The sequence below is a fragment of the Molothrus aeneus genome, chromosome 15 (assembly GCF_037042795.1).
Source record: "Molothrus aeneus isolate 106 chromosome 15, BPBGC_Maene_1.0, whole genome shotgun sequence".
Taxonomy (NCBI): domain Eukaryota; kingdom Metazoa; phylum Chordata; class Aves; order Passeriformes; family Icteridae; genus Molothrus; species Molothrus aeneus.
The window spans coordinates 9,640,619-9,662,261 of record NC_089660.1 but is presented as its reverse complement, the minus strand read 5'-3'; the positions used below and the strand labels follow the sequence as shown (position 1 = coordinate 9,662,261).

The 21,643-nt window shown below is 43.7% G+C and overlaps 2 protein-coding genes across 3 annotated transcripts; both read left to right on the top strand.

Moving 5' to 3' along the window:
• The first annotated feature begins 3,576 nt into the window (after window positions 1-3,576).
• C15H5orf24 (chromosome 15 C5orf24 homolog) lies at window positions 3,577-15,715 on the top strand. 2 transcript variants are annotated; one of them, XM_066560122.1, is made up of 3 exons: window positions 3,577-3,681; window positions 11,069-11,498; window positions 13,361-15,715. In XM_066560122.1, the coding sequence occupies exons 2-3, from the start codon at window positions 11,072-11,074 to the stop codon at window positions 13,399-13,401; spliced, it is 468 nt and encodes a 155-aa protein (XP_066416219.1). In that variant the 5' UTR covers window positions 3,577-3,681; window positions 11,069-11,071; the 3' UTR covers window positions 13,402-15,715. The 2 variants fall into 2 exon arrangements, with proteins under 2 accessions (XP_066416219.1, XP_066416218.1); XM_066560121.1 differs by having other exon boundaries at window positions 11,069-15,715.
• Window positions 15,716-17,838: 2,123 nt separating this feature from the next.
• On the top strand, window positions 17,839-21,447 carry TXNDC15 (thioredoxin domain containing 15). Its single transcript, XM_066560040.1, has 5 exons — window positions 17,839-17,965; window positions 18,053-18,402; window positions 18,915-19,078; window positions 19,271-19,401; window positions 20,088-21,447. Exons 1-5 carry the CDS (start codon window positions 17,914-17,916, stop codon window positions 20,282-20,284), a joined length of 894 nt encoding a protein of 297 aa, XP_066416137.1. The 5' UTR covers window positions 17,839-17,913; the 3' UTR covers window positions 20,285-21,447.
• The last annotated feature ends 196 nt before the right edge of the window (window positions 21,448-21,643 follow it).

The following is a 21,643-nucleotide window of genomic DNA, read 5'->3' as shown; positions in this document are numbered from 1 at the left end:
GCTCAAGGCCTATTTTGCCTGCTGACTTTATGTTATAAACATAAACCTGGGCAGTGAGTGTTGATCACAGCCAGCATGTTCTGTAGCTGTTCTCTGTGCTGGCTGCTTGAGATTTTACTTGTACAGTTGAAGCACTGCAATTTAGTTAATGTGCATTTGGCTGCTAATTAAATAAAATATTCAGAGGCTAAAAGTACCATCTGTAGGAGGTTTTCATACTCAAGTCTTCCAAGTGGAAGAAAAAAAAACTTGTTAAGCAAAGTTTTCCTGAAATTCTGCAATTGTGGCAGCCAAATATAAAACAAACAGCAGGGGCTGGATTTGGGATCTTCCTAAAATAAGCAAAAGAATGCTGGAATTTCAGGGAGCAAGAGAACACTGGTGTTTCAGTCCTTCAGGCATGTTTACAGTTGTAGGAAATGGTCATGACTTCAGCCAAAGTAGTGGCAGGGTTACAGCCAGGTACCTGTGGCTGTGAGGATGGAGCCTGTGGAGCTGGCCTGGATTAGTTTTGAACTTTCTGCCATGGTCCTGATGCTGTTGATGGTGTGCTGCTGAACCCCTCATTTCCAAGGGCCTGGCTTTGCCCCAGTTTGCTGAGGTGGTGCTCAGGGTGAGCAGCAGTGGCAGGGGGGCACTGAGGGTCCTCCCTGAGCATTAGTTCTGGGCCTTGTGCGTGCCGTGGCCTCCTCACGTGATGCTCCAGGAATGCACTGCACTTTGATTATTTTCCTTGACCCAGATCTCTTCCAAATATGGTCTCAGCTTAAACAAGTTTGTGTTCTTAGAGCCTGGGCGTTTGCAGAATAAATTCTGGCTTCCAGCTAACCGTGGCTGGCTGTATGGGGGAGTGGAGGCAGAGAGCAACCTAAAAATGCAAAAATAAAAGGGGCACAGCTGGGTTCAAATTTGTCCCAAAATGTACATTTTGTACAATGTTTATACAATGCTAGGCAGGAAGATTTGTTTTCATAGTTTTAGCTACAGTGGAAACAATTGTTTTTAAATAAATGATCATTAGTCTGAGTGATGGGCACCCAAACATTGGTTCTCTGAGACTTTTCATCTGAAACAGATTTAAATATTTTTCTTTAGTCAAACTGAGAGATACAAGATTGTTAAGCTGACCAGCATAAGCAGAGGTAAATTAATTAACATCTCAGATCTAAGTTGTTCTAGTGAGCTAAGAAATTATTAATAACCTACTGCGGAATGAGCATATGATTAAGTTATTTTGTACTTTGGCCATTCTAAGTATGAAGTTCATCATCACAAACATTTCTCAAAATAATAAATACCCCATGGCAACTCTTCTGAAATGAATGGCCAAGCAAGGAAAATGTTACACTCAGAGTTAAGATTAAGGATTTTCATTAAAACCTACATTTCCTCTGCCTGTGCATGTTAGCGAGGAAGTGAATTTGTAGAAATGCCCAGCTCTGATAATTCACAGTTAAATAGACAGGAGGCCGTGGCCATTCCCATACTGACTTCTCCCTGTTTGCTCAGCATGCTCTGGAGCCCAGGACTGAGGAGAAGCTCCTGTATTGGCAGAAGAAGGAACTTGTGCTTTGAGACCCTTCCTCTCCTTTAAAATGTGCATCCTTTGGCGAAATCTCCACTGAGAGGGGAGGAGAATGGCATTTTGTGGTTTGGATGTGGGAAGGCTCAACATTTCATTGCATCACTTATCTTACAGATAATTAATGCAGTTATTTGGTACTGCTAATGAGTCAGTCCTTTAGAGGAAGAAAAGGAAGCAGATTCACAGCCAGAGTGCTTCAGGCCCTGGGAGCTGTGACAAAAGAAGAGTGGCAGAGTAGTTTATCAGTGTTTGGTCCATGTTGTTATCAGCAGTTTCACAGGAGGGGACCAGGCTCTGTTGCTACCAGATGACAATTTGAGCTTGCTCAGCTGGTGTGGGTTTTCCTGGAGTTTGGTGCGGGGCAGTGACACCAACCTGGCCATCACAGAGCCATGGTCAGTCCCAGGTCAGACAATTGGATCTTGCTCTGCTCTGCCAGCAACAGCCTCGACAACAGCTGGGTTCCAGCTTCACAGCTCGGGATGGAGCCTTTCACTGCCTGACACTGCACTGCCACTCCTCTAGGGCCTGATGGCTTCTGTGTTGAGAACAAAATTTCTGCAGAAACCAGGAGGATAAGCCCAGCCTGACTTCATCACCTTCCAGATTAAAATATTGCAAATAACAGGACACTGAAAACGTATCAAATGGAACCATTTTTCATTGGCATTTCCAACAGGCGTTTGAACAGCAGAAAGATGAGCTTTGTAAATAAACTGAATCATTTGCTAAATTAAGCTAAATAAATGCTGTTTTTCCCTGCTGCTTTCTTATATTGCAAGTGAGGATTCCTGCATGCATTAGGAAGAAATGGAGAGAATACGAATCATCGTCTTGGCAGGATGTTTCACAGCAATTTTCGGCCTGAAGAGCTCCAAGTATTGTAGAAATTGAATATCTTAGTGTTGGAGTACAGCAGTCTGCTCCTCAAACAACAGCAGGAGGGGAAGATATTTTTAAAAGCAGAATTAACCATTTGTGAAAGCTACAGGTTTGTTTTCTGGTCTTTTTTGCTTTTATTATCTAAAACATCATCTGAATAAAACACAATATTTTTCAGGCTCTTTTGTGTGTCAGTAATTTAAGGACCAATGTGGTCACTCAGACCCTGGACCACGGGTGCTCATGAAGGGCAGGAATCTGTTATTAACAAATGTGCATTAAAAAATACATTGGTCACAGCCCTCCACCAAGCGGGCAAAAGGTTGGATGGTGAAATGTGCTGGGCACTTAAAATGTTTCTATGGGATTTTTTTGTAAACATTTGAAGTTGCAATTCGTGCATCTGCTGTTCCTGCTTGCAGGTGTGAAATTGTGTTTATAAGGAAGTGCTACTGCAAGACTGAACTCTTCAGAACACAGATGGATGAAACAAAGCAAAGTATTTAATAACCAGCAGTCCCAGAGATGGTCCATGCCCTGTGTGAGCTATGCTGGGAACGGCAGCTGTTCCACTGCAGTGAACTCATGTCATACATCCTTCTAACATTGGACTATTCCATAATGGACTGCAGCGTTTGGTGGAGTGGAGGTGATGGAGTCACCGCCCCTGGAGGTGTTTGAGTAAAGACTGGAGGTGGCACTCGGTGCCATGGTCTGTGTGACGTGGTGTTGGTCATGGGCTGGGCCCGGTGACCCCAGAGTGCATTCCAACCCAAGTGAGCCTGTGTGTGTGTGTACTTGTGACACAGAAGATACCACACTCCTCTATCCAGACGGCAGCGATGGAAGCACCACTAATATTTACCCGCTCTAGGGATGTGCAGGGCCACGCACACTCCCTCAAGCACTCAGGACACCTCTGTGCCCTCACCAGCCTCACCTCTACCCGCCCGCCCCACAAAATGGCGGCGGCCGCGCGGCCCCGACCCTCGGCGGCGGGAGGGGCCTGGCTGGCCCCGCCCCGCGCGCGGCCCCGTGGCGCGGCCCCGCTCGGGAGCGCGCCCCGCCCGTCCCGCCGCCCGCGCCCGCCGCAGCGCCGCTCCCTCCCTCCCTCCCTCCCCTGCGCCCGTCCCCTCCCTGCAGCCGCCCGGCGCGGTGTGGGGAGGCGGCCGCTCCGCCCGCCGCCGCCGCCGCCGCCGCCCCGAGCTTCTCAGGTAGGTGCGGGTCGGGCCCGCGGGCCCCGGCCCCTGCTCCGCGCGGTGGGAGGCGGCGGGAGGCGGCGGGCGGGCAAGATGGAGCCGCGGCCGGCGGGGGAGGGGAGCGGAGCGGAGCGGGGCTCTGCTCTCCCCCCTCCGCTCCCTCCCCGCCGCTGAGGGCGATCCCGCGATCTGCTCGCCCCAGGGTGTGGTGCCGGGGCCCCGCGGGGCCATGCGAGCGGAGCTGCGCCATCGCCGCCTTCCCCGCTGTCCCCGCCCGGCCGTGCCCCGGGCCGGGCCCTGTCCGTGCCCCCCGCACGGGACACGGGACACCGAGGCCACCCCCGGCGCCGTGTCCCCGGCTGCGGCCGAGGCGGAGCGAGCTGTGCCGCCCCTTTGTCCCCTCAGCCGGCCCTCGGCCGCTCCAGGTGGGGCTGGGCCCTCCTGTCTCCAGCCTGCGGCCGGGAATTGTTCCTTCGCTTCAGCAGCCGCCGCTCCGTGCGTGGGGCTGCTCTGCGTGCGGGGCTGTTTGCTTAAAGCGTGTTCCCATTGGCGTGGGGCATCTGGATGTGTGCGGACAGCCCATGGATGTGTTCCCTCACACACCTCAGTAGCGGATGCCTTCTCTGACCTGCACATCGGGTACCTGGGGAGCCTCACTGTGTCCCTTCTGTGCCTTTTTGCATTCTGATATAACGCGTGTCAGTGCTGTGTATTCTCGTGTTCAGTTGTGGATAGTTTAGTGCATTCTTGTTTGTGCATAGTTCTTCTGGTGTAATTAATTAGTGAATAGTTCCACTTTAAATTTTTGTGCAGTTCTCCGTGGATTAACAGTTATTTTGATCCATGTGGTTTTTATTTGTGTAAAATGAAAGGGTAGGAGGGGCACTTTGTTAAAATATTCTTAAATTATGGTTTATTTCTATTTCAGTCTTCGGATGCCACAGCTTCTCTTAGAATTTTGTGTGTGTGTCTGTAGCGTATCCCTCATATTTTAGATGCAGCCTTAAATAAAAAAAGTCCAACATGTTCTTCCATTGGCCATTGTTGAACAGATTCAACAAGTGGACTTTGTCTTTCAGCAGTCTCACACAAGGATGCTGCCGTGGCTGTGTTTGGGTGGGTGGACAGGTGTCCAGAGCCTCCTGCATGGTCCCGTCACAGAGAAACACAGAAAATGCACATCAGGAAGGAGATGCTGGATCCATCTCTTAAGCTTGAAAGTCCTTTTGTGGTAGCAGGCTAGGGAAAGGAGAGGGTAGGTGAGAACACCCACTGAGATGAATGAGCACCTCTTACCTCTGGAGCTATTGTTGGGAGACTGCAGCCCTGGGGAGAAGAGGGTGGGCGAGAACACCCACCGAGATGAATAAGCATCTCCAGCTCCTCAAAGCCCTTGTTCTAGGCTATGGCAAGGACTGCTCCTTCTTATTTGGGAATAGCCCCTTGAGGTGAATGGACAATTCACAAACACTAATAATCCTTTCTTTATAAAATCCACCTCTACCTGCTCCATCATTCATATGCATATTTGGTTTGCCTTGAAGTTTGGTAATTGCAGAACCAGAGAATAATGAGGGTGCAGTTTCACCTACTCTCCTAAGCCAGTCTGTCTGGCCTAATGGCTGCCTCTCTTCTGTGCTGCTCCATCCCCAGCTCTTGGGTTTTTCTCCAACCTCCATTCCCTGTGCTGTGCTTGGGACTTGTCATGCCTGTCATCCAGATCTCTGAAGTCCACAAAGACTATCTTTTTGAGATCTTGTTATTTTTTTAAGTAACAGTACCAGGGTGTGGGTCAGTGGCAGCTAGTGGGTAATGTGGCTTAGGCTGACCTGGCACTGTCTCTGTGCTAATGGAAATGTGGGTTTCTGTTACTCTTGCCCCTGTGCCTACACACTGTTGCTTTTGCTTTCTTGTTGGATTAGTTTTCACCTGGATCAGATCCCTGGTGTTGATTTGTCCTGCTCTTGCACAAGAGTTAGTGTTGGCAGAAGGAGTGGGAATGTGAGAGAAGAGGAAAGGGCAAGATTGTCCTGTTCAGAAAAAGGGTGGATTCAGAGTGGTTTTTCTGTTGATTATGAAACCAAGCTGTCAGTTGTGTCAGTGTGACTGGAGGTGCACAGATAATTAAATCATTGATGCCATCTTCTTTAATTTTTGTGAAGCAGTCTTAAGTCTTTCAAGGTGCCCTGTTCATCATCATCATCATATATGATCTTAGTTTTGGGGAGGGAAGAAGTCAGCTGACATCCTTGCTAATGTTAGCATCTAGTGAAACTCTGCCCTTGGATCTGGCTTATTTGGTTTTTAGGGCTAGAAAGCCTAACAATTACTTGCTTGCCTGGTTTTGCAATCAAATAACGAGTGAACCCTAAAGGTTCAGTTTACTTTACACTTAGCCTAGTGGTGCTTGCCAACATCAACTCTTTGTGAGAGCAGTTGAGCTTTGTCTGTAATACAAAGCTGGTGCTTAGGCTTTGGAGAGCTTTGTTTCTCCTGCGGTGTCTGAGTCAAAAGATTTGAACTCCCGGGGGCACGGGGACCGCACCCAGCTTGCAGCTCTCTGGTGAGGAGCAGGAGGCACAGATGAAGGCTCCCACTCCGCCTGGCACGTCTGGGGAAGGAGAATTTGAAGGGAGTGGGTGTTTCAGCTCCAAATAACTCTTAACTTCTGTCATAAAAGAAAATTACTCTGGGTTACCAGGGGCAGGACCACACTTATAAGTTGTATTGCTTGGAGAACTCCTTAATTTCTAAAAATAACCAAAATTCCAAAATTATGTTGTCTCTTGATGTGCAGTCTTATGTTGTCATGTAGTAACTCTAGGAAGTCACCACTGTAAAGAAATTATTTCTTACATTTTGGCATCTTACCTGGTGTCAGATGGTGAGAAAATAAACATATTATGCACCAACTGCAGCAAGGGCTTCATAAGCACATTGTGGAAAAGCTGGTTATCGAACTTCACAAGTAGATAAGATTTCAGTTGTAGGTTCAGGTGTTACAGTGTATGTTGTGCCACTGATAGAATTTAATACTTAGTATTTTTAAAATATTTACGTTTATGTGACTGCTCCATGTAAGGTGCATCTTTGTGAAAGCAAGCAGTTACAGGGTTTTAAAAACTGGGTAAGGCTCTACTTTAGCAAGAGTTAATGTGTAGAAAAGAAGCTGACAATAAAAGGGACATGTGAAAAACATTTAAATTGATAGAATTCTTAGTGAGTGATGAAAGGATTTCTCACACATGAGAAATCCTTTCCTAAGAGAGAAGAACAGAACTGATACCATATTTCTGTTGTGGTCTTGAAAGGGAAAATGTTCCTCCTGCTGCATTTGCTGCTCAACCCCCCTGCAAAGCAAAGGAGCCCTGTGAGGCTCCCCGGGGCCCTGGAGCTCAGCATAGAGCGTCCTTTATGAGGGACCCTGAACAGAGCCGGGCCTGTGCTCCGCTCCTGCAGCGTTCACTGGCCACAGTGACCTTCAGAGAGCTGTGCACAAATGATGCTTGTGGCTGCTTGTGTTGTTAAGTAGCGAGTCACATACTTTGTATGTGTTGGATGATGATGAAAATGTGCTGCTACAGCCTCCCACAGCCCCATCGATACTGTGGAAACTATTGGAAGCTCAGTGGTGAAAAACCTCAGAAAAACGAGTGGGTGTTGTATACTAACCCTCATTAAAAGCAAAATCGGTGTGAGGAGTTTACTTTTCTTGGTGTTCATCATTTGGAAAGCTGTAATCTAGGTGGATTTGGAGTTTTGTGCAGTTTTGCTGAGATTCAGGTGTGTTCTAGCAGAAGTGAGAGGCACTTGCTGAGTCAGGTCTGTTGTGGTGCTCACCAGGCCACAGCAGGCAGGCGGGGTGGGTGGCAGCAGAGCAGTTGCCTGCTGCTTGTGCTGGAGCTGATTATTCTGCTCAGTGCAGATAATGGCTCTCAGTCCAGTACTCAGTGTAAAATAACAACTGAGCAAGTGCCTGTTCTGGGGGGCCTTGTGAACTTCTCTGCTTATCAAAGGTTTCATCTTGTCTACACTGGCAGCTAAATCATCCCCGTGAAGAAGGCAAGGTATGATGTTTGAAAGCCAAAGATGGCATCACATCACAGCCCAAGAGGATGTTTTTATGTAATGTGATTTAAGTAGCTTTGATATTACAATTTTGTGCAGTGAATAGGTCATGAATGGGAATTTCCTGCAGGAGGAAAGCCTGGAGAGAGAGATGGGCCATAACAATAGTGGGAGCCTTAGCAGCTGTGAGCTAGAGCTGTGTGTTAAGCTGTATTTTAGGGATACAAGGGGGGTCATGACCATGTCCAGACATCCCCCTGTAGCAAGGCTTTGTGGGTCCCAGCTGGATTGTGCTGTTTCTTTCTAGCAGTGGTGGAACTCCTGTGCTTTGTTGCATGGGAAGCTGCCTCTCTTTTCCCAAAGCCAGCTTATCCAGTGCCTCCTCCCTTCTCCAGCACTTGTATGGATATAAATTACCAGGCACTAAAAGATCCGTACAGAAAATCCTCCACAGTCACTTTGCAGTGAATCTTTTTGAAATATAACCTAATTTCCCTGTTGCAGTGCCTCATCTTAATTGTTTGTTGATACAGAGATATTCAGCCAGTCAGTTAAATCAGTTTAAAAACTGATTTAAGTAAACTGTTGCAAATATTTTTGCATGTCTATTTACAGGTTTAAAAGGAGAAAGTTCTATCTTATTGGAAAGTTTTTGGAGGGTTTTATTCAAGAATGATTGCACACAAAATTGTATGTGTTTAGCTATACAATTTAACTGGAGTGTAATTTTTAAATTGGCATAGCTTTGCATTTTATACCAATTTTCTTTTGTACTGTATATCTCCCTGCCAAGAAACCTGCTTCCACTCCACGGATAGACTCTCTACATTCTTTTATTCCCTACTGTAATGTGAATGAAGGAAAATTATGCTGGAGATTCCATGTTAGGGTAATTAAGCTTGATTACAGATTTCCTTTTAAAAACTTTTCAAAAAAAGTCTTAAAGAAGATAAAAGAAGAACCTTGGCTACTACTTGAAATTTGCATGGTTTGTTGAAAAATGGTGCAGAGAGGGGGGCAAATGGATTAAAAAATCCTATTGGCACTCTTCCACTGAGATTGGGGGTTTTATTAAGCTTCTTCTAGAAAGAAATTTTAAACAGTTACTGATTTGTACTGTCTTTCTTCATTCATCCATTCCAGTGATGCTGGTTCTTGCCAGATGGAAGGTAAAGCATCGTCAGCCAGAGCTTGTGTGAGAAGTCAGTGTTTGTCAGTGGTATTGCAGTAGACACAAAGCACATGCATATGGTGATGAAGCTCCAGCATTCATCAGCTACAGCAGAATATATTCACTGTCTAGGAGTGCTTATGATGGTTCTCCCCCAGAAAGGTGGATGGAAAAATCCGCCCAAGTGTAATGAGGAGAAGAAGCAGAGAGTAGAATGTAAAACAGCAGTGAATGTGAGCCTGGTCGGTCTCATGAGAAACAGCAGGAGCCTCTGCTTTTATTCAGTCAGTGCCTTCTCCCAGCTCTGGGAGTTCCTTGTGTCCCTTGGATACTGGGGAGCTCAGCTGATCCTTCTTGGTGGCAGTTGAGCTTGGAGCAGTTTTTTGGGGCCAAAGCCAGTATTCCTGTGTTTAAAATGAGTACTGAGACAAGAATGCTGCTCAGCACTCCAAGTGCCTCTAGTGGATCAACAAACAGCTGAACAGCCTTTCAGAGCTGCTGGGCTTTACACTCTCTGCAGCAGAAGGACATTATAGCACCCTCATGTTTGCAGTTACATATCGTGAAAAATCTCAGGTATTTTTCATGATAATTTCAGGCACTTTTCTAGTGGGGTTAAATAAAGGTAACATTTTTTGAGTGAATTGTAGAAAACCCTGAGCTTCCTTCTGCATTGCTGCACAAATCATTCTGTCTGATCTCTTGACCTGAGCTTATTTCCTTTGTCCTTTGCTAAGTGCAGGCTTGCAAACTATTCTTAGTTGTTTGGCTTGGACGTTAACAGCTGCAATAACAGTGGTTTCACTTTTGTTCCACTGTACCCCATGCAATGCACCAGGATTGTAGCACTTGGATTATCTCTGCTAGAACATCTAATATTTAAACTATATAGCTATCATAATTTCACTATTTGACATAAACCCATATTCATATATTTGCACAAGAGTAATGCACACTGTAATGTGCATTTGACAAGCCAGGGTAGATTGAGTGTTTCAACAGGGAATGTATCCTTTGTAATCAGGAGAAAAGAGCACGGGGATTTACTCCAGGGTAAATAGACTGTGCTGTGTGCTTTCTCTCTGGCTGGCAGGAAACATTTGTAACTGCCAAGTAAATTCAGTAATCAATGGTAGAGTTTAAATTATGTTGCTGTAGGTGATATTCCAGAGCTATTGTAGGGAAAAGACAATAAATCTTCCAGACCTTATCTACTTGTGAAATTTAACATGGGAAGTAATTTTTGGTGTCTTGAACGTGGCTGTAAGACATAGAAATACTCTGAAGGGACAGATATTTATTGGCTTAATATTGTCTTCAGCATGGCTAAATATTACTATCTTAGACTTTGAGTATTTGCAGCTTACTTAAGTTGTAGAACCAGTATAGTTGAATGGAAGATGTAATTGCTTTATTTCCCAGAGTTGTTGGCAATGCCAACAAGATCAACATATCTCAGTGCTGGCATTGCTAGCAGCTTGTACGTGCTCTCCTAACTAGGACAGCAGTGGCATTTCTGCAATCCAGCATCTTGTACTTCGTTACAAATTCATTTCATCCCTGTGCTTTCCCAACTATGGCACCATTGTGTTGCCAAATGCCTTATATGTTTCTTTCTTTGACATTAATTGTGACATGAAATAAGAAAACTGATTCGTACTTTATTCTTTTGCTGCAGTTAAGCAAACAAAAAAAATCTTTAGGATTCTGTATCTACTGTACCAAGAGAGTTATAACATATCTTTCTTTGGCTTACAGCTGAGTCACATATCAATCTTAGAGCCAAACAACTAAAATTTAGATGATACTTGGTTAGAAAGGTTTTGGAATCATAGATGAGCAAATGTTGTAGGTCTTGGTTTCTGAAATGCTGTTGTTCAGTATTTTAACTTACTTTGTCTCTAATTATATCTATGTGAATAATATGTGATTTAAACTCTCCTTTTTAACTATGTGTAAAGGTTACTGTGCAGAACCTCAAGCGAAGGCTTAATAAAAGTAATTTCAAAAGTAATTTACTGACATCAGTACTGTTTACTAAAAATAGACAAAGGAGTTTGGACTAATCGATGAAACAGAGGTAGCTTTTGAAAGATTCTCTTTTGTGCAACACTGCAGTATTATGATATATTGATACATATTTCCCTCTCCTGTTTCTGGTAGAAAATGATGCACCCTGTTGCCAGCAGTAATCCAGCTTTCTGTGGGACCGGCAAGAGCTCTTGCCTGAACGAAGACAATGTGAGGGCTGCGGATCAGTTTGACCTCTACGCCACGCAGCAGAGCAAGTACAGCCACGCAGTCAGCCACAAACCCATTGCCTGCCAGAGACAGGATGCCTTGAACGACCCCCACTTGCAGACCACAAGTGGCAGGAATATAGAGACAAAAGATGAACTAAAGAAAAAGAAAAACCTCAACCGCTCCGGGAAGCGCGGAAGGCCGTCAGGGACCACCAAATCAGCAGGGTACCGAACCAGCACAGGTCGACCCCTGGGGACCACCAAAGCAGCTGGATTTAAGACAAGTCCAGGCAGACCCTTGGGTACAACTAAAGCAGCAGGATACAAAGTCAGCCCAGGCAGACCTCCAGGTAGCATTAAAGCTCTATCACGGCTTGCAAATCTAAATTATACTTGTGGCAGTGCAGCTTTTCCTTACCCTATGGTGCATAACAGAGGAGTCCATGCTGCTGGTGAAACTAGCAGCAAAATCAAACAGCCTAATGAATGAAGGGAGGGAATGAGTAACTCCTTACTAATCTGCTTTATGCTGATTTTGGGCATGTTTCTTGAGTTTTCTTGTAATGTTTGCTTAAGTCTGAGCTTCTAGATTTTATTCCAATAATGCCATAACCTACGGGTGCAATTACTAACTTTAACAGAATGTTGGGAAGGCTTTGGTTTAAAGAGGCTTCTGTTGATTTAAAATCATAATTTATAAGGAAGTCTAAAATGCCTTGGTGTCAATACTTAAGTAATGTCCATGTCCCTAGTTTTAAGTTCAGTTTCTCATAAATCTAGATGTGTGGTTATGCATTAAATAATTGAAATAAGGAGGACGGAAATTAGCTGGCTGATGTTTCATGATGTGGCCTGTCCCACAATAAGCAACTTAGCCAGTTAAGTTCTTATTTGGTAAGAAAAACTGAAAAAGTGGCAAGCCACATTTTCCACTTCTGCAGGACCTTCTACAGACCTCAGATAGACTTACAATAGACTTAAAAACTTAAACAAAAAAAAAAAAAAAAACAAAACTTTTTTTCTAAAGTGATTTCCAGTGACTTTTATTTCTGGAGTTGTAGCATTAAGTGAATTTCAACTCATGCTCCAAAAACATTTTGGAAGATATTAAAGAAACCTGAGCATTTGTACAGTGCATTACAGCTGCACAGAGCCTTACAAAGACAAGTTACTTTGCCATTAGGTGAGAGCTGTTCTTTTAGGTACACTGTTACAGGATTCTGTGGGGTAATTTTGAAATGCCTAGTAATACATATACCAAACCACAAATAATTCTTTGGAATTTGAAATATTTTATAAGAAATTAAGTACTGTTCATTCTAGTTAGGCACTTGATTAATATTAAACAGTATGTTCTCAAATCTGTAAATAGCTATTTACTCTGGCTTTTGCCTTTCAAATCTGTGCTTAGATGGCGACAGTTTAATAGCTTTTAAAGTAATAACCTATAATGTTTACAAATTAAACTTTTTAAATAGACACTGATGCCAAATTTTTACACTCAGTTTTGCCAGATATTCCTGGAAATAATTATTTCATTGTTAGACATTTATACTATATTTAAGTTACAGAAGCTTATATATCTACCAAAGGACACCATTTTCATGATTTATAAAAGCAAACTGTATAGCTGATGCAAACAGGATGCAGTTTACTGCACTGCTCAATCCCAGATACAGAGTAATTCATCTGTGCATGCAAGCCAGAAAAATTGTTGTTGGTTAACTATAAACACCTTTCTTGACTCAAAGTGAAACCTCCCCTCCTCCCAAAAGAAATGTTCCATTTTTCAACTGGGTGCGTGTAATTTTTTTTTAAGTGTGGGAGAATGTGTGAATGTGAGCGTGTAAAATACTGTCATCCAGACTTCAAAAGAAAAAAAATAATCAGTCCTCAGTGTTACATATTGTTTGCTCAAAATTAATTTTATTTTATTTTTTAATCTGGAAGAACGTTTACGTTAAAGTCATTTCACATATAAAATGATTTTATGATAAATTCGTAGCTTGAAATACCTGGGGAGGGGGAGTATGTAGAGTTTGCATATTTGGGGGAGAATAAAATTTGGGTTGAGCCTGTGCTGAATGGGTAATGATGGTCATTTTTGTTAACATAAATGCTATTCTGGCCTGCTGTCATTTTGACTAGAGCTCTTGCTTTCAGTGATGACAACTTAAGAAACAGATGTCATGTTTCATACCTTTTTTATCAGGAAAAAAGCAGCAAGCCTTCAGGTGTTCCAGTGATGCCTAACACATATTGAGCTGGACTTTTGCTGTACTTTACAATAGGTGTGTTGAATTGTTTTGGGGGAACTGTGTATGGACTGGCAACTAAGACAATGAACCTCAACTTTTACTGGATGGCTCCTTAGTCAATAGATGAACTAATGGCAGCTAAATTGCTACTAAGGAATAGTTTCTTCATGCTGAAGCTCTGAAATCCAGTTCTGTTCCTCAACAAACTCGCAAGTCTGAAATTTAGCAGTCTCTCTCAGAAGATGTAACTTCTGACACATGCAAAATGCTAACGTGAGTTCATTCACCCTCAGGATCTGTGTTGTATTGGCTGTTTTTAATCAGATAATTTTTCAACAAAAGACTGCTTTAAATTCTTTCCTGAACTCAGCTGGGCAAGGAGTCCTCTTCAGCGGAATGTGTAACTGCAGGAGTGTCACACCTCGCTGGCAAGGAACGTGTTGCATGTCACCACTGTACCTTGGAGAAACTCCACTCCTTACCTCCTCCTGTTGATCCTGTTTGCTCCTGTCCGGTCCTCACTTGTGCATCCACTCAATGGTGCTGTGCTGTGTGTCAGGAGATAATGCAGATGTATTGCTGTTCTGCTAGTATAATTTGTATTCAAGTATGCTGATGAAATAATGAAATCACCTAAGCAATTTCTGTTCATTACAGTGTTTATTAATTATATCAGATGAAATATAATCCCAGTAAAAACTAATTAATGTTGTCAGTTGTGAAATGATGAGCATCAAATAGAAAAGTGTTCAGAGAGCCTGCAGTGCTGCTTGGCACTCTGGATTTAGGAAGGAGATCAGAAGTGCACTGCTGGTTTCCTAATTCTGCTTTATTTTATATCTGACTAGAGTTTACTGGTGCCATGCAGTGAAGGGAAAAAAAAGAGGAGATTCAAAGTGACTAGAAATGGAATTTTCAAATACTTTGTTCTTCCTATGTATACTCTGCAGAATACATTGTGCTTTTTTCAACACTTTTTTTTTCCATGAGAAACACTGAAACAGCATGTTAATGCCTAAACTTTATTAGTACCAATGGGAAAACTGGCATTTTCCCCCCATAGTATGAAAACATTACTTGTAAGGTAAATTGCTTATTTTATATTATATATCATAATTCAGCTATTCATAAGCTAGGATCACTGTTGTGTGTTAACACTGTTCAGAAGACCGACATGTCAAGTTTAGGTTTTAATACTTTCTTTTAATTATCAAGTTTCTAATGTCTTATTTATACATAAATGAAATGTATTAGCTTGCTATTATTCCTTAATGATGCTATAAAGTTCACTGTTTAAGATACATAGAGTAACTACTATTCATTTTCTTGATTAAATTTACTTAAACTTTAAAACCAAATAATTTTGCTACTATAAAGTCTTGCACTGGACAGATTCAAGATGCTAGCACCATATTTTGGCAGAAAAAATCAGATACCATCAGAAGCAGCTGACTTTGGTATCAAAGATGGTATTTTTAAAATCAGCACTTAGCTTTGTCATTAAAGCAATGTTCTTTATATCTTGGATTTAGTTTAAAGTAATCAAATTAACTAGAGCCATTAAAGATCTCTCTTCTGAATGAATATATTTTCATTTTGTCTGAAGGATCTTAATGTTCAGTCAGGACAAAACCAAGCCTTGTCAGTGAAAAGTGATGTATCTGTGAAGAGAATTACCTGGAACTACAATACACTGAGTAATTCAGATGAGAATTTAACTCCCTTCCCCATTTTGAAGAGCTTTAAAAGGCAGAGCAATGTGAAGTCATTTTTGCAATGGTTTCATTAGCTGTGGCTCTGCTGGTCTTTGTTATATGTATAATAATGTTTCATGCTCCCATTAGAGTTGACAGTTAAAACAGCTGATAACAATCATAAATACTTGGAACTGCAAACTTCATTTCTGATTACAAAAAGTTTATTCTTCTCTATTTTAATGCATATATTTTAACACCGCTAAATATATTTATGACTTTAGTAGACACTAGACCTTTCTCCTTGTGACTTTTTTTTGAAATAGAAGAATCTGTATTCTGAAATTTGAACCACTTTCTGTTCCTTCAATCTTGCATCATTTGCTTTTCCACAGGTTTACTTTGGGGGTAACAGTAATCTGTTAAATAACTAGTATCAGCACCCTGTCCTCTGCTGTAAAAAGCCTGATTAGATACTGTGTATGTTTTTATGTCCATGAACTTGAGCTACTCGTGTGCAATTATGTGTATGGGAATGGAGTAGTGTTCATGATCTGTATTTACATCATCATATGGATGTATATTTATTAATAAAGTTAATACTTTAAAACCAAACTATTTTTCCCTGTTTTTTTTTTCTTTTAATATCTTTTAAATTCTGGCTGAAGATGCCAGTTGACAACATTACCTACTTGTTACAGACATGTTACATAAATTTGCATTAAGGCAAAAAGACTGTGAGTTGCAAGGTGTCAGGAGATAGAGGAATGTTGTTTATTTTTGAATGAATTGAAAACAATGTGACAGTAACTTAATTGTACTTGTCCTTTCACTCAAATAGGAGAAACAGGGAGGAAAGGAGCTATAACCCTGTATGGATAAATAGTCAACTGCTAACTTTTCCCTCTGTTTCACATGGAAATCAAATTGAAAGTACTCATAAATAAAATTTTCATGGAATGGTGGTCATAATTCATTATTCTGTGATGAATAAGACATATTCATCTCTGTATTCCCGGAATATTTGTGCTACGGCGGGAAGGAGATTATGTTAGGAAGGAGATTAAATTCACAGTAAGAAATTGTTTTCAAGTTGAAAATGCTGTTTTGACTAAAACGTAAGGAGAAGGGGGATTGGGGCAGCTTGTTCTTTGTTAGTCTGCACCAGTTTGGATTCCCTTTGTGCTTTTGCTTTCAGGCTTGCTCCGTATCAGCTGATCTAATTAAATGTTTTCCCTCTATGTGCAAACCTCATGTTTTCTATTTTTAGACTATTATGTCCTCATTATTAGTGCTTATGCAAATTGGACTTTAAAAGAAAAAGCTTCAAGCAAGAAAATGTGTGCTCTAAGGAATGACATGGTTGGAGAAGTACACCTGAGTAAAAACAAAGCTAAAAATCCAGTTTCTGTAATAAATGACTTGCATCTTCATTTATACACATGTACTTGATTTTTTCTGCCCTTTTCCCGTGTGCATGGTTCATACTCCCCTCAGTCATGACTATCAGTTTTTGACAAATGCAGAATTTTGGCAAAATCTCATTGTGCACTGCTGGCAGTTTTAAGTAGGTGTGTTAAAAAAGATAGCAGCACTTGATGTAATGTGTTAATTTTCAGAATGTCCCAAATAGTCTGGAGGCTTCACTATTAAACTGAAATAAAGTAAAAACTAATTCTGCAACAGGAAAAATACAATTTCCTAAAAAGGAATATGGGAGTATTTATCTTGCCTTTCTGCTTGGGAGCTTTGGTTGATAAGCTGCTGGACAAGAACTCTTCTTTTTAGTTTTAAAAATACGCCTCTGGTTTGCCACATTTTACCCATACCCCAGCCTGCTGTAGGTTAAGGCACAGTTTGTGTGCAAACAACTCCCAGAGGAGACCGTGCTTCCCTAACGAGGCTGGGAGTGGGCAAATCCCTCACCAGGCAGCTGCGGCTGTGGGGCAGTGCTGGGGCTGCAACACGCTGGCACCAGAGCAGGCTTTGGGATGAGTTCCAGGCACTCGCTGCTCAGTCCTAGCAGCCTGCCGAAGCCGTGGGATGACACTTGTCTCGTTGCAAGAATTTCCGACCTGAGCTAATTTAAATCAAGGGTGAAATGCCTCCAGCAGCACCAGCAGCCCGACAGCCGGGCCGGGCAGCGGCTCCGCTCACCGCGCGGGCTCAGCCCTGCAAGGCGGGGTCCCAGAATCATGGGAGGGTTTGGGTTGGGCCCTTAAAGAACATTTTGTTCCACACCCCTGCCATGTGCAGGGACACCTTGCACTATCCCAGGTTGCTGCAAGCCCCGTCGAGCCTGGCCTTGAACGCTTCCAGGGATGGGACACGTTCCAGGGATGGGGCAACCACAGCTTCTCCGGGTAACCTGTGCCAGGGGCGCACCATGCTCACAGTAAATTTTTTCTGGAAATAATTTTGCTAGAGAATTTTTTCCTAATATCTAATCTAAACCATTCTTCCTTGTCCGATCACAACATGCGCTTGTAAATAGTCTTGTCCTATCCATCCTACGAATTCCCTTCAGATACTGGGAGGCCGTAATTACGTCACCCGAAACTTTTTTCCAGGCTGAACACTCAATTCGGGGTTCGGTGGGGCCGCGAGAAAACTCGGTTAGACCCACCCGCTTTGTACCTAACGCGAGGAGAGCTCAGCCCCGCTCCGCCGTCCCACCTCCCTCAGGCCCCGGGGGCTCTTCCCACGGAAACACGAGCGGCAGCGGAACTGGAAGTGTCCCGGGGATCCGGCGGAAGCGTTCGTTGTCTGGGGAGACGCGGCGGCGGCCGCCGGGGCCGGGCCTGTGGCGGAGGATGTGGCGGCTGCTGCTGGCGCTGGCCTGGCTCGGTGCGGCCCTTCCCGCAGGTGCGGCCGGGGGGCTCGGGGTGCGCGGTGGCGGGGCGGCCGGGGCGCGGCGCTGACATCCCTCTCCGTGCCTGTGTCTCCCCGCAGGAGCGGCGGAGCGGAGCGGCCCCGAGCCGGTGCGGTACCGCACGGCCGAGATGGCGGACGCGATGCTGGGCAGCGAGGCCCTGGCCGAGCAGCCCGTGCTGCTGTCGGCGGTGCCGGCCGAGGCGAGCGGCGGCCCGGCCGAGGCCTGCGATGGGGCGGCCGCGGGCGATGCGTGCGGGCCGGCGGGGAGCGGCCAGGCCCGGGAGCAGCCCGTGCTGGAGCCCGTGCTGCCCGCGGCCGCCGAGGAGCAGAACGGCACCGACAGCGCCAAGGCTCCCAAGGTGAACTGCGAGGAGAGGAACACGACGGGCATCGAGCGCTTCACGCTGCAGATCCTGAACGTGTCCCAGGTACGCGGGGGCCCGCTCGCTGCCCGCTGTCGGTGTGAACGCGTGAGGGTCAGCCTGCTGCTCTCAGTGCCTGACAGCGAATTTCCCTGTGTAACGTCCTCAGTTCTACTGAAGAAAATATATGACTGGGCAAGGAGGCTTTTTGGGCCATTCTGAGCAGGGAAAAATGGAGTTATGGCTCACTTCATGTGCCTGTGTGTGTTATGTCTGTGCCTGCAGGGTGCTGCCAGCTTTCCTGCTCTGTGGACTGGTGTTTCTCTGGAAATTCGTTAATGGCAATTAGTGCCAGCTCTTTTCTTGTAATGGTTATGTGTATGTATATTTTTGAGTAACAAACTTTTAAAACTACCTTTAAAAAAAGTTATATACAATTCTCCACCTGTTTTAAAAGGTGTGGGTGCTTGATCAGTATTGCTAAGTACCTAATTAATTGCTGAATGCTGCATTCCTACACAGAATTTAACTCTGTTAAATATGTAACTGTCCACGTTTGTTCTCATGCTTTCTCCAAGGACCTGATGGAGTTCCTGAACCCAAACAGCAGTGACTGTACATTGGTCCTGTTCTACACGCCGTGGTGCCGCTTTTCTGCCAGCCTGGCACCTCATTTTAACTCTTTGCCCCGAGCATTTCCAACTCTTCGCTTCCTGGCACTGGATGCATCCCAGCACAGCAGGTAACTCACACTTCCTATGCTCTAGCTGCAGTTCATTTCTGTTAGCTTTCAGTTTTATAAACAGGAGTGACGTTTTCTCTACATAAACTGACCACTTTATTTACTGAAACTGACACTTTCGGTACTGCGACTGTCTTTATTTCTTCCTCCAGAAGATTTAATTTCCTTCATGCTTTGTTTTTTCTTTTGTAGTTTATCAACTAGATTTGGAACTGTGGCTGTACCGAATATCCTCCTTTTCCAAGGTGCTAAACCTATGGCTAGATTTAATCATACAGACAGAACGCTGGAAACCCTGAAAGACTTCATCTTTAACCAGACAGGTGTGTAAATCAGCTCTGGTTTGCCAGTGGGAAGAACAGGCTGGTTTTAAGGTCCAAATTGGGCTCTCCTGTCCCTGTGTGTGTTCTTTAAAATGAATGTCATAAAGACCCTGTGAGGACCCAGCAGAGGTTCCCTTAATCAGTTGTTGCTGTGAGCTGGACTTCAGCCTGTGCTGAGAGCAGAATACTCAGCTCCTTGGCTGCTGTCACAGAGCAGAGGGAACAGTGGGGTTTAGCTAGAGAGGCTACGAGAAGGATGGAGCATATCTTCCTGCCCAAAGATTTAATTGAGAATGAAATAAATTAAACTCTCTTTGCCACTCAGCTAGCTCTCTTGTAATCCACACTGAAGTGCTGTCTGGATCTGTATTTCCAGAAATGCACAAAAATTATATTCCTGAAACACTCTAAATTAAATTTCCATGCACTGAAAAACTCTCACAACATGCCCAAGGCTGTCCTGTGGGAGGATAGAACAAGCCTTCTCCTGTTTGGCAAATACACATAAAAATCACTAAGTTTTTCTATCAGTAAATCACATTATGGGATGTACAAGGGCCATCTCACCAAAATTTTAAGTCTACCTGCATTTAAGCCTTAGTCTGAGAGCAGGAACAAAGCTCCACATAGAAGCAGCCTCTCTGTATTTAGCAATTACGATGTTGACCGAGTACTTTGTTTTTTAGGGATAGAAGCCAGAAGTGATGTGGCTGTGACGGAGGAGGACTGGGAAGGGCCCCTGCCAAGTGTTCTGACCAAGGGCATAGACTGGCTGCTCCTGTTCTCTCTGCTCTTCCTGGCTGCCTTTGTCATGTACGCCACCATCCGCACCGACAGCATCCGCTGGCTCATCCCAGGACAAGAGCACGAACACCAGGAATAACCCCAGGTGTTCAAACAGGGACAAAATTTTGCACTTATTGGTAAAGTGGGACTTTTTATGGACTAGAAGTACCTAAGAATGAACTGTTGAATTTGTTGGCTGTAATTTATAATAATGACTAAAAATTGGCTTTATTTATGAGCTGCTGAATCTGTGACCAGCGATTTTTGGCAATTCCAGTGGTAAGTGAACAAGTATGAAAAAACATGAACTAAAGTATTTATTAAGCTGCTCTGATTGACTTCTTTTTAATGGACTTTGATGTAATTAGTGTTAAAGTTCTAATTTGTAGATCAGGAAAGATTCTTACAGCACATTGGTCTGGGTGTGGCACTGCAAGGCAAACACTGGTGAAGGGAGATGTTGGTACATTACTTTGACTGTCCATAAAATAAACTGTGAAGATGTTTTAAATGATTTTTCACTCCCATGGAGGTGACTGTTCCCACCTCTGGCACTGGGGTTCAGTGCTAGTTTTCTTATCTGAGTTTTAACTTAGTGACAGTTCTTTATGAGATTTAGAGTCACTTCCCAAGCTGACCTCACTATTTCTCTGTGTGTACACAACTTATTTACCACATTCCTGTTGGATGAAATTGTATTAATTGTCATTTAAAAAAATAAATAAATCAGGTTTTTAGTGTAACCTTTTAAGTCCCTTTCTTTCAGAAGTAAAAACATGCAATTTCTGAACTACAGCTCACCTGCCTAAATTAGCAAGACCAGTCTTGATGTTTATTTAAATTTCTAGTACCATGTTTGCTAGCTCCACACTCTTCCACTTGAGGCTACATAAAGAATTTATGGGCTATTTTAGTTATGATTAGTATGGAGAGCTTTTGATAAGGTATGGACTGGTATGTTGTACGGAGTTTGGATTATGTGATTGCATAAAATTTATCATGGTGGAGGCTTAATAGGGCGGTTTAGAGAGCAAATTAAACTAACATAAAACAAAGAAATTCTTAAGACTTACTGTTTGACAGATAGCTCAGATCCCTGCAATGTAATTCTTCATGAATTTCTCTGCTGACTCTATCTTTTCCTCTGGAAACCAGAGGTCATGTGTATCTGTGTTTAAAAAGGAAACTGCACTGGTAAAACTTCAGTGTTACTGAAGATAAAAGTGGGGTGGATGTTATTAATAAAGATTAATAATTGGAGCATTCTTGCCTCTGCCATCTGGTTCGTTTGAGAGGCCCAGGGTTGGATTGTCCCCAGTGCTCGTGTCCCCACCGGTAACAGAGATGTGTTTACAAACAGAACGGGGCTGTTTCAGTGCGGTCCCTGAGGTGGAAATGACACCTGCCCGCTCTCTGTGTGACAGAATCCACCCGGCCCTTCTCCTCCCGGGTAGGT